This window comes from Muscardinus avellanarius, assembly GCF_963383645.1.
Source record: "Muscardinus avellanarius genome assembly, chromosome: 7".
NCBI classification, from domain to species: Eukaryota; Metazoa; Chordata; class Mammalia; order Rodentia; family Gliridae; genus Muscardinus; species Muscardinus avellanarius.
The window spans coordinates 92,792,374-92,804,991 of record NC_137793.1 but is presented as its reverse complement, the minus strand read 5'-3'; the positions used below and the strand labels follow the sequence as shown (position 1 = coordinate 92,804,991).

Sequence of the window (12,618 nt, the reverse complement as noted above, 5' to 3'; positions counted from 1 at the left end):
AGCTCAGTCATATAAGTACCCCAGATATAACATTTCCACACAAAGTAAATAAGAATGCTTTAGAAAAAAATAATATAGTAATTATATCTACTGCTCCTAGGATAATTACAACCAAACCTTGATAAGTGAGTCAAAACTCAGGTTGGCTTTATTATTTATAAAAGCTACTTTGGTTAAATGCCTCAATCCTCAACATTTATTTTTTCTCTTATTTTTTATCAACACTTATATGGCAAATGTTCCTATAAAGTACCTTTATTTCTTAAGTGCTTCAACAGTTTCCTCCATTACAAATTGGTTAACTTTTATTCACTAAAAGTATATTATTTTATTTGTGTTTTTTTATTTGTGTTGGACTTTATAGTTTACACACAAAAAAGTGCTTAAAGCAATTAGGAGTGTAAACAAAACTAAAACAAAAAGCTTTTAAAACTGCTATTTTCCAGTAGTTTACATATAAATGGCACGTTAATAATAAATCAATCCTCCCTAAATCTAAACCTTAAGCAACCCTACCTACTAGGAAGTATTATACTAGCTTAGGTTTAAATTGACTTGAAAACATGGAAAGTGCATATCTTCACAGGTATTTTATAATTTTGGCTGACTTTTTCTTCAATTAAATTTAATCAGTGAGGTTTTGCTGTAACTGCTATTTCATTTTACCATGTCCTCAACTTAGGTCTCATACAAAAATAAGAATCAAAGATAATTATAGATATTAGGCTTATTTGAAGCAAAAATAAAGATCTGGATTGTATGTGACCCTGTATAGAAGTAGGCCCATTTAAATAAACAACATCAAGTTAAAGTGGGTGCAAACCTTAGAGATTGGCATCTTTTCTAGTAATTATAGATGAAATATTTATGTTCTGTTTCCTAGTCTCAATCAGCCAAAATAAATGAAACCCAAAGTAGCATGTTCAATTAAGTGTCATTACTTATAACTGCCCCTTCCTTAATGAGATGAAGATATAGGATGTAATATATTGTTAATGGTTTGAAATATAATGCAAAGTATAAAAGGTGAACGTCCCTTCAAGACACCTAGTTAATGCTGTGATATTATTCACTGAACAGGTGGTTTTCAACTTGTATAATTTAATTTCTAGTTCTGGAAATCTATGTTTGTTTTTGTTTTCACAAAAATTATAGTTAAAACCCAGTTATCTGGATTATCACTCTAGTCCTACATTTCTTTTAATATGCTAAACTTAGAACTGTTAGCTTTCTATCTTTGAGTTTGTCAAAACTCCAAAGAAGGATAATCTGTAATTGTGGATAGTTGGCAAGACAATACATAAATATCTAAGACTTTTATGTTCAAATAATTTCAGTCTAAAAAATCTGGATGAAATAACAAGGATCTTAAGCTAGGATAAAGAACAGTTTCAATTATCAGTATACTTTTATATTCCTTCTTATGGTTACCTGGTACTTAAACTTGTTTGCAAAACAGGGAAAGGATAAAAGAATAAGAGTAAAGAATAAAATTTTCCACTAAAGATTAAAATAAAATTCCAATGTCAGTGGCTAATAATTCTGAAAAGTTTGAGAACCCATTAAAAATTCGCACTAAATAATCTTTAACAATCATAAAAATGTTTACTTCAATTATGCCAAAATGTGTCTATATATTCAGTCAACAGAGACACATAGTTTTCTTGATTTGAAACTATTTTGAGGACTTAAGAAACCAGAGAAAATGCAAAAACAGCACCCCTACTAATTTAAAAGCCACCATCTTTTAGCTACCATTAGCACACAACCATCCAAAAGTCTGTGGAATGTTTACTCATGAATGATGCTCATTAGTAGAAATATTTTGAACAGTAGTAGTGTTATCAAGGCCAAGTAATGTTCCAAGATATGACTGTTCTCTAGGATCTAGCATTTGTTCAGGTCGGACTGGATGAACTATATTTGCAGGTTGAGGAGTAAGAGTGTATTTTTCCAGGAAAGCTAGATCGGCTGCACGTGGATAATCAGTTGGCTGAGGCTGTGGTGACAGCATCTCATGAGAAGCTGGTGGAAGCGTGGTGGTGTGATGCACCAGTTCACTTGGAGTGTCAGGCATCTGAACTGGAACCAAAGTTACTGGAACACATACTTCAGCAGATACGTTCTGTAAGAGAGTCTTAGCCTCTGCCTGATAAACTTTGGGCTGATCCATATATTGTTTTGTTTCTGTTTGAAAGATTTTGTCATCAGATGAGTACTCGACTGGCAAGGACATGAGCTTTTCCTCAGAAGTGCTGAGAGGATCATCAGGAGATTTTATCCCATGAACATGGTCAATGTGGTATTTCAGCTTGTCTTTCCGCTTAAATGTTGCATTACAGTGCTGACAGTTGAAAGGCCGGGCATCAGAATGAATAACCAGGTGTTTTGTTAAAGTTTTCTTTATTCTAAAGGACTGATTGCAAATTTGACACTTATATGGTTTTTCACCTGTGTGAACAAATATGAACTTAATTGTAAAATGCACTTCCTTGATAAAATGATTTAAGTAGCAAAGTCTATCTGCATACTTGCAACAATGAAGAACGATTAACACTATGTTATCACAAAAATGATGATACTGCAATAAACCAATAAAGAGAATTATTTAAACATCAAAAAGACCTGCTACACTACTTACTAGCCTGACTTTGAGCAAGGTACCCAACTTCTAAAATCAGTTCCTCGGCCAGGTGTGGTGGCACAGGCCTGTAATCCCAGTAGTTGGCAGGCTGAGATAATAGGATCACAGATTCAAGAACTCTCATCAACCTAGCAAAATCCTGTTTCAAAATAAAAAATAAAAATAAAATAGGGCTGGGGTACAGATCGGAGGTAGAACGCCCCTGGATTCAACCTCCAGTACCACAAATATAAAATGAAATAAAATCAGTTTCCTGGCTTGTACCATGAAATAATAATCACACCTAAATGAGAGTGCAAAATAAGTTTTAAAGCACCATAAGTGGCACATGAGGAGTGCTTGAAAAACCTCAGCAAGATAAAATAATATCATTATTATTCAGTTCATTCCAGCTATACCCCGGAAAAGTTTGTTATACTGAACATTTGATTTCATTCCACCCAAGGAAGATAACCAACAAAGCAACTCTGATAATCTACTTTTTTGGATCAGAATGAAAAGTAGTAATAATCATCTCTAGCCCAGGTCCAGGTAAGAAAACATGGTGGGTAAAGAAGTAAACTGGATCTGATTTCCAATTCCTCCTGAGTCTGGTGCACAAACTATCACTTTATTTTGCTTTTTTAGATAAAATGCTTTAAAATGTGCACATTTTAAAACCAAGTAAGAATAGACATTTATAGTTACATGCATTTGTTATCCTTACCTTCTTCATTTCTCCATATAAGTCATAACCAATTCTCTTAGAAAACTGAGAGATAACTACATCTTTGAGTTGAGACGCTAATTTTAAATAATTATGTTTTTATTCTTCTTTTTTTTTTTTTGGTGGTACTGGGGTTCCTGGAAGCCCTTCTACCTCTGGGCTACACTCCCAGACCTACTTTTCCATTTTTATTTGGAAACAGGGTCTCCTAAGCCAGCGCGCGCGGCTGGCTTCGAACCTTCGCGATCCTCCTGTCTCTGCCTCCCAAGCGCGGAGATTACAAGCGTGCGCCACCACACCTACCCGGCTCTGTTTTTATTCTTTTATTGGTGCATTGTAATTATACAATGAGAATTAAAGTGATACATTCATACAGGTGTCCCATAATTATTTCTTGAATAATATCATTTAATACTTTGTAGCTCTATAGAACTTCCAAAGACCACAGACAAAATTTATACAAACTGTGATGCTGGGTACCTGGTACTACTGGACTAACAGCATTACTAATAATGACATAACTCATGTTGCTAGAGTGAAGCATTTAAACAATTAAGTGTACTGATCTAGCCCAAACCGAAACTAATTCATTATATCTTGTCTAATCGAAATAAACAGATTCCAAAAAACACAGAATGCACAACGATACTCTGACAAAGAGAAACAATCTGAAGAATGAAGTTATTTTGGTTACCAGAGAAGCACACTGTTATGAGGGTAAAGATGGTTCAATATTCTGCACCTTTTCCTGAACTATTCCATAAAATTGCTTGCTAATTCTACACTGTAACGACTCTGGGCAATTTTCTTTCTTCTGATTAATAATAAAATTTAGCAATTCTGCTTCCTGAATAAGAATACCCTACCCAGTATATACCCCTATCTCATTCTTTGAAGGTGAACTAGTAAGATGACATTTTGGCTAAATGACTTCCAGTGGCTTTTTTGGACTTCTTGAAATACCACTCTCATACACCGATGTCTGAGTGTGACTGACTGTCTGGTTCAAATAGCCTAAAACATTCACTATCTGGCCCTTTAAAATGTTTGCTGACATCAGCTTCAGATTACATCTCCTTCTTGTTCCATGGAAGCAATACTATTTGTTTATTTTAGAACAGAACTCAATTCCTCATTTTTACAGGGGAGAGAGATTTGGCTCTAATTAACTGTGAAACATCCAGAGATAGAAGTTGTATATTATCACTGGGCACAAGTCAATTATGACAAGTCAATATATTCAATGCAATTCTGCCTGCATTACTAAATTTCTCCAGAATAATTTCTGAAGTTTCACAATTTTTAAATCATCAATGGTTTCAAATTTACTTTTTGTTAGTTTATTATCTCTTTCAAGTCACAAGTATTAGGCTTATCCTTGTAACTGACGTGGAACACATACACAAAGTTTCCTCATTTTACACTCCCTAATACATACACTCACATTCTAACACTTTCATTTGAAAGAGGTGTAATATTGTTTTTGGTAACAGCTCTGCATCAGTAATAAATCTTTACTGCAACTCTTTTGTACCAAAGTTGCTTAAATACAGTTACTCCCAATTTTAACATTTATAAAATCAATTACTTTCTCTTCCAGAACAGCAGTTTGACAAAATCCATTCTGAATATAAAATAAAGCATCTGAATATAAAATAAAGTTATAAATGCATAAATGGCTTCTTTCTTTAAAAAAATCTTTTAAGAGTTGTTCATTAATATGTGAAGGCAAAGATGAAGACAATATATAAGAAAAATCCAAAATATTCTGGATTTCAAAATGTAATAGTATTCCCAAGGGATCAGGAAAAAGGAAAATTTAGAAAATAAAAATTGAAATGGAGCTCTAAGCAGAATATTCCACTACAAGTATAAATCACAACTATGTTAAAAGGAAAAGCAAACAGTGGTCAGATAAGCAAGGAGTTTATACTTTCATTTCCCTTTAAAAAAAAAACAGAAAAACACACACAAAAAAAAACAAGAAAAGCTTTCACGAAACGAAATAAAAAAATCGAAAAAAGTACTAAAAGTTGAATCAATTTCCTATGGGGAAAAATATTCTCCCAAACTATAAATAATGATATTCATAGTATTTAATTCATAATAAAGAAGACTATTTCTTATAAATGACATAAATAATGTAACACAAAACCTTAATGGCAAAAAAATATTTAATAAAGGACAAGAACATACCTGAACTGTATTTTACTCCTGAATTTGTTTAAAAATCTGTTTAAATAAACTATCCATTATATTTTACCTGAATGTGTCCGAAAATGCATTTCCAGACTTGACTTTCCTTTAAAAATTTTCTTACAAACATCACATTGATGAAATGTTGCTTTGTATCTAAGAAAAAAGAGGTTTGAGTTCTTAAACATAATTTCAATAAAGAAATAAATGACAACTTTATTAACTCAAGAAACATGAATACTTAAGCTTTCTTCTCAAGTTATATAAACAAATGTATAGTAAGAAGTCCTCAGATTTTTTCAACCACTTTACAAAAGAGCTATGGAAACTAAAGAAAGAGAACTGATTAACCTATCCCCAATTAAACAAACTGCACAAAATAACAGCAACAAACTGTGACTCAGCCTATGTGGTAATCATGAGAAATTTTGCTTTTTCACTTACTTTTGCCACACTTTCTCTCCAAGGTGCACGCTTTTATAATGAACAGTGAGATGATCCCTACGACCAAAACATTTTCCACATTCTTCACACTGATGGGCCTTTTCACCTTAAAAATGAAGTTCCAAATATTCTGATTATTATATGCATTTTAGTTCTTCTCAACCACCCCAGAAAAAAAAAAAATCACCAAACAGTAAGATCACAAAGTGGAAAATATACCAGGAAAGTAAAGCCACCTTTTATTCTGGGCTATTTCCATTATGTTTCTTTCCCAAATATCTTTCCTCAAAGAATCTATACTTAATTTCATGGATATAAATCCTTTCCATACTTGGAAAAGAAATTAATAGCCTTCTGCTGTAGACTTTAAATCTTACCTTTCAAGGTAATAGAGTGAGATAAATTAAATTACTACAAAACCTAGAATTTTCTTTGTTATACATATGTCTAGATATAAAACATTTCAAATGAACATATATTAAATTGAGATGATGCTGTTCTACCGTTTATAACAAGAACCTGAACATTTTCAGATCTTTATACTTTTACTTTTAAAAGTTTTCATCTATAGGGATTTCTTACATTTGCAATGAGCCAAAATTCAAACACAATGGAAAATTCTAAGTGATTCCCTAGTCTTATATTTAGTTGCAAAGGTTTTTTTTTTAATTACTATCTCAATACTAATGTGCAGTTAATGTATGTGACCTCTAGAATTAGAAATTTAGAATTCTGTTTCTAGAAATGAAACTTCAGCATTCCAATGAAAAAAGTCATTAGACCTTTAATACCTCTTAAAAGTGATAATAACAACTGCAATCTGACTCACTGGTATCATTTTAAAAATAATCATTATGTGTTATATACTTTATGCTTAAATGATGTTTGATAATAATAGTAATAATCACCTGTTCTACTGTGCTCATAGAGATGGCTCTTTCCCATTATTGTGCTCACATAGTTCGCTTTCTTAGCACTTCCTGAACATCAATCTGAGAGGAAAATATGAAAGAAATCCCCACAATATAAAAATTACAAAAACAGTATAAGGATCTGAAATTGATCAGGTTTATTATTCTTCTCCAAAGACACGGTTTCAAAATTCACTATGACATAAATTTTAATATCCAATTACAATCATTTCCCCTTAAAACAAAAAATGTTTGCTACCTAATTTTCATTCATAATAAAAAAATATATAATCATGGTTTGTCCCTTCAGGAATGTGCCAATAACAATTACTGCACACATCAACATAATATACAAATTGTAAACGCTGAGAAATTTGTTTAAAATTTAAAAAAAAAAAAAACTTTTTTGTTAAGAAGGGTGACCAAATGATTAACGATTCAGTGAACAGGTCATGAAATTATTTCCCTTTCAGATGCTTTCTTTAGAAAGGTTTTAGAACCATTATTACAAAGAGCTGAATGGCATATGCCAAATTATTAAAATTATAGTCAATGTAAACATGATATGTTCTTTTGGGTGATTTTAAGAGAATTTTGGAATACAAAAGTATAGCTTACCTGAATGTATTTTTTTGTGCTTTGTAAGGTGGTCATGACGAATAAAAGTTTTTCCACATTCATCACATTCATATCTTTTATCATCGTGATGCACTCGCAAGTGTAGTCTATGAAGAAAAAAATTGAAGATCACTGAAACAGATGTTGGACGCACAAGGAAAACAGCTGATAATTAAGTGATGAATAAACAATAAAAATGGGCTATCTTACCCTCAAACTTTATATCTAGTCTTTTGCCAAATGAACACAGGGTTTGTTAGTTCATTATTTCCTTCTTCTTCTTTTTTTAATTGGAGGTTGAACCCAGAGGCATTCTACCTCTGAGCTATTCCCCAGTTCTTTTTTTTTTCATTTTGAGACAGGGTCTCACTAAGTTGCTGAGGTTGGCCTTGAACCTTGTGATCCTCCTGTCTCAGCCTCTCAGGCACTGGGATTAAAGGAGTGCACCACCACACCTAGCCGAACCCAGGATTCTTATTTACCTCTTTCAATAAAACATTTGAACATTTGTACATAATTAAGCCACTTCTGGATGCCATTTCTTTCCTACTTGTTAAATCTTAAGCTACTTTACTGAATCTAACAAATATCTGAGGTTGTTATCTAACTGGACAAGTCTCAGATATCAAAAGTAAAAGTATTTCAGGAAGTAGAATAAGAAAAATGGGGTAAGTGTACAGTGATTAAGCATAAGATAATGATAGCAAATGAAAATGCTATAGCAAAAAATTAAGGGTTAATCCTATTCTAGAAAATGATTCCATTTATAAAGTGATAGCTGAGTATTTATTATATTTAAAAGACTGTAACATTATGAAAACTATACTTTGCCAATCTTCTTCCCATTGGTTGAATGATATGAAACTTATAGTCAAAGGCAAATGAAAAAGATTAGATTATTAAATTAATTTGAATCACTTTTATTCTTAGAATCTACTATCCCTGTGAACTAACTATATCTAAGAAAACCAATCTATTTAAACTTAAAAAGGTAAATAATAAGAGTGAAAAAAATTATAGTCTTAAAATTAAAATTCTAAAGACCACTAATAAAAATTAATATTATACTAATGTCATAATACTTATATCTTAGAAAAAATATCTTTCATAAACATGGTCAGATTCAGCCATAACAAATATTATGTAACAAATACACAGAAAACTTGCAAACACTGAGATTTCTAGAGTTTTTAAACTTGTCTTTACACTTAGGATATTTTCCTTTAATAAAGAATGAAAAAATATACCAAGTTTAGACCAACAGAGTTTTAATGAATTTTCATTCAGAGAAAAATATCAAAATATTTAAATAATGATAAACTAGTAAAAATCCTTAGTAAATATGCTAATGAGAAAACATTTAGTAATAACTTATACATGGAATATGATAACATTAAAAGTTAAAAGAAAAATATTCAGTAAAGCTGGGTGTGGTGGCGCATGCTTGTAATCCCAGCATTTGGAAGACTGAGACAGGAGGATCATGGTTCATAGACAGCCTCAGCTACTTAGTGAGGCCCTTTGTAACTCAATGAGACCCTGTTTCAAAATAAAGAATGAAAAAATAGGGCTGGGGGTGTAGCTCGGAGGTAGAATGCCTCAAAGTTCCATCCCCAGTACAGAAAAAAAAGTAAAGTTTTTACACAGCTTTGCATATCATAAGGGCTAAGGCATATTTTAATTCAACAAACAAAGCAATTATAAGAAAATACTAAAGTGAAGGTATAATTTTATCATGTTTAGTATAGGGTAAATGGCTTTACTTACCTATACGAGCTTCCATGACGAAAACTTTGCCCACAAATACTACAAAGATGAGGCTTTTCCCCACTATGGATTCTCAAATGTTCTTTCAAAGTAGTTCTGCATTAAAATATATACATATATACTCAAAGTATTTTTAAACACCATTGTACATACTAATCACATATTTCCAGGAAGATAACTAGAAAGGTATTCCAGAGAACAGATACTCTAACAATTCTTTCTTCTTTTTCTTACAATATTTTTGTATTTACTGGACTATTCTCAACAGCATAGAAACATGCTTACTATGTCTTTTTCCTTAAATAAGTTAAAAAACTAACTTTGGCTTTCTTTACTATTGGTTTGCTTAGACTTAATTATATACAGCTTAAGCACACTTTAAAGTATAAGTAAAATAATGTCCAATTATCACTATTGAATTAGATAAAACTGAAACAGATGTTGATAGAGAAGGTTTAATAATATTTAGGGAATTCAGGTAATCAGTACTTTCTTCCATATGTGTGATCAATATTTATTAAAAAATATTTTAAGAAAGGTGTGGTAGCACATGCCTGTAATCCCAGTAATTGAGAGGCTAAGACAGGAGGATCACAGATTCAAGGACAGCCTCCGCAAGTAGTGAGACTCTCATCAACCTAGTGAGACTCTGTTTCAAAAATACAAAAATATAAGGCTGGGAGTATAGCTTGTAGGTAGAATGTCCCTGGGTTCAATCTCCAGTACCACCTCCCCGCCCCCATACACACGAGGCAAAGAGTATTACAAGTATTTCTAACTTTCAGGTTCTGATGTGAAAAAAGAACCTATATGAATGTAATTTTTGCTTTTCCTAGGTTTTCGAGCTCCAATGACCCCGTATGGGCGACTATATAAACATTACTGCTTCAAGTACATCACAACCTATGCTCCCTAAAATCATAACATTCAGAGTGTGCACATATATCAAAAGTGCTGAGTAAATACAGACAATGTCATTTATAAAGGAAAAGGAAGTAAAAGCAAATGTGGTTGACCTTTGTAGACTTTTGGCCAACACTACTACTTGGATTTTAGTGAGGTTACAGGCTAAATATAAAATATAGTGCTCCCACAGCAGGTGGTGCTCCATATAAGGACCAATGACACTGAAAAAGTGATGGTCTGCAGGCTTACAGAGCTTTAAGGAAAATACCTCTAAGAGTATTCCTAGATCTCTAGCTACTGAGTAGTGAGATGGAAACATTATCCTTATTTGGTTTCCTTTGGCTTTTTGATTTTTTTAATGGGAAGATCTATAAGGGGGAAATAAACTTATAACCCAGTAAATGAAATATGTAATTTTAATCTATAAATAGAATTTCATATAAATATAGTATACTGTTTTTCCTATTCCTCTGTCATATCCATCTGTTATTTTAGAAAAATGGCAGGTGGGCGTGGTGACACATGCCTGTAATTCCAGTACTTAGGAAGCTGAGACAGGAGGATTGCCAGTTCAAAGCCAGCCTCATCTACTTAGCATGACCCTTAGCAACTTAATGAGATCTTGCTTCAAAATAAAAAGAAAGTCAGGTGGCAGAGAGCTCAGAAATAAAATGTCTCTGTGTTCAAGCCCCAATACCAAAAAATACAAAGAAAAGAAACTGAATGACTGCAAAGAGGTAGTTCAGTGGTAGAGTGCTTGCCTACATGCAAGAGGTCTTGAATTTGATCCCCAGTATAGAAAGGCAGGCTGAGAGAGAGGCGTTTTTCATTTTTTTTAGATTATGAAACTTTTATATCCTGAAGAGTGTATAAAATTTATATGTACTGTGCCGGGCGTGGTGGTGCACCCTTGTAATCCCCACGCTTGGGAAGCGGAGACAGGAGGATCGCACAGGTTTAAAGCCAGCTGCGCTGGCTTAAGAGACCCTGTTTCCAAATAAAAGAATATAAAATAGTTCTGGGAGTGTAGCCCTAAGGTAGAAGGGCTTACAGGAACCCCAGTACCACAAAAAAAAAAAAATTATATGTACTGCTTAAGTATATATATTAAGTATTAAGTACATATACAGGTTAAGAATTACACATTACATGTACCTTAAAATGCCTTCATGTGCTTCTCCATAATCATCTCATTCTGGTCTTCCCTCCTCAAAAATAACAACTTATACTAAGCATTCCTTTTTTATTTTATTGCACAATCTATATTTTTTATTTTAGTACACTAGATGTAGTTATATATACATATATATAACACAATGTGTCATATGCTTTTGAAGAGCTCAGTAGCAAGCACAAACCTAAGGATATTGTCACTGTTAAATACCAAAGGGTCCAGAAAATAACATGAACAGTCTTTAAATCAAAGTTTATCTGCAGTTTCCTTGAGAGTGATCAAAAGTCCTTTTTGGAATGTAATGAATAAAATAGGGAAAATGAAGCTTACCATATTTGGTGTATCTGACACAGCTAGAGCAGATACACCAGAAAATCTGGCAAAAATACGACTAAAGGAAGAAGACTGCTCTATATATATATATTCTACTTCTCAGTTTAGGGATGACCCACCTCTAATTGTCAGAGTTCCCCAAAATAATGTTTCTGTAAAATGAAATGAATATCCTGTTAAATTAAGCAGAAGGGAAAAGAGCTAAAATAGGAATCTCAATCGCACACAGAGGTACTAAATCGAGCAGAAAAGCAGCAGACCTCTTCCTACAATTCTCTTTGCTAGTTAAAAGGTGAAACACGCTAGCGAGGATTCTTGGCAATGGACTCTCCCCATGTCAACAAACATGGACTCCTGTCACACACCTGGCCTCTTGGGCTCTATCTTCACTCATCCTCCTGTGAATGTCCTTTGCTACCCTCCTTATTTCTTGTAGCCCTTGTCTTCCCCTTTGAGTTTATTACTGTATTTTGTTAGAGAACATCCTGCCATTAGTTCATGAGAAGACTACTTTTTAATATCATGAAAATGTCTTCATTTTATCTTTAGACCCAATTGTTAGTTTAACTGAGAAGAGAATTCTAGGTTGGAGATTATTTCCCTTTAGAATCTGGAAAGTACTACTGTGCCATCTTATTCTAGTATTACTGTTTGGAAAAGTCCAAGTAATTCTATTCAGTGTATGACTATTTCCTTCCCTGCTAGAATGCTAAAAGTTCTTCTTTGGTCTCAGTGTTTTGAAATATCAGAATGATTTTCTTTCTGAAGGTTTAGTCTCTTCTAATGACCCAAGCATCTAATGGATCATTTCTAACTGGCAATTCATATTCTTCAGTTCTGGAAATCTTCATGAATTATTTTAGTGATTTCCCCCCTGCGTTTTCTCTCTTCTCTCTGAAATGAGACTATTATTCAGATG

General features: G+C 33.0%; 1 protein-coding gene across 1 annotated transcript in view; it reads right to left on the bottom strand.

Annotated features, from left to right (window-relative positions):
- Positions 1–1,795: 1,795 nt before the first annotated feature.
- ZBTB41 (zinc finger and BTB domain containing 41) overlaps positions 1,796–12,618 on the bottom strand; it is a gene marked incomplete at both ends in the record, with an annotated part of 31,586 nt that continues 20,763 nt past the window's right edge. Inside the window, 5 exons of the mRNA XM_080698605.1 lie at positions 1,796–2,451; positions 5,614–5,702; positions 5,991–6,096; positions 7,520–7,626; positions 9,287–9,382. Coding sequence (XP_080554731.1) covers positions 1,796–2,451; positions 5,614–5,702; positions 5,991–6,096; positions 7,520–7,626; positions 9,287–9,382 — 1,054 coding nt within the window. The remainder of the gene's footprint in view (positions 2,452–5,613; positions 5,703–5,990; positions 6,097–7,519; positions 7,627–9,286; positions 9,383–12,618) is intronic.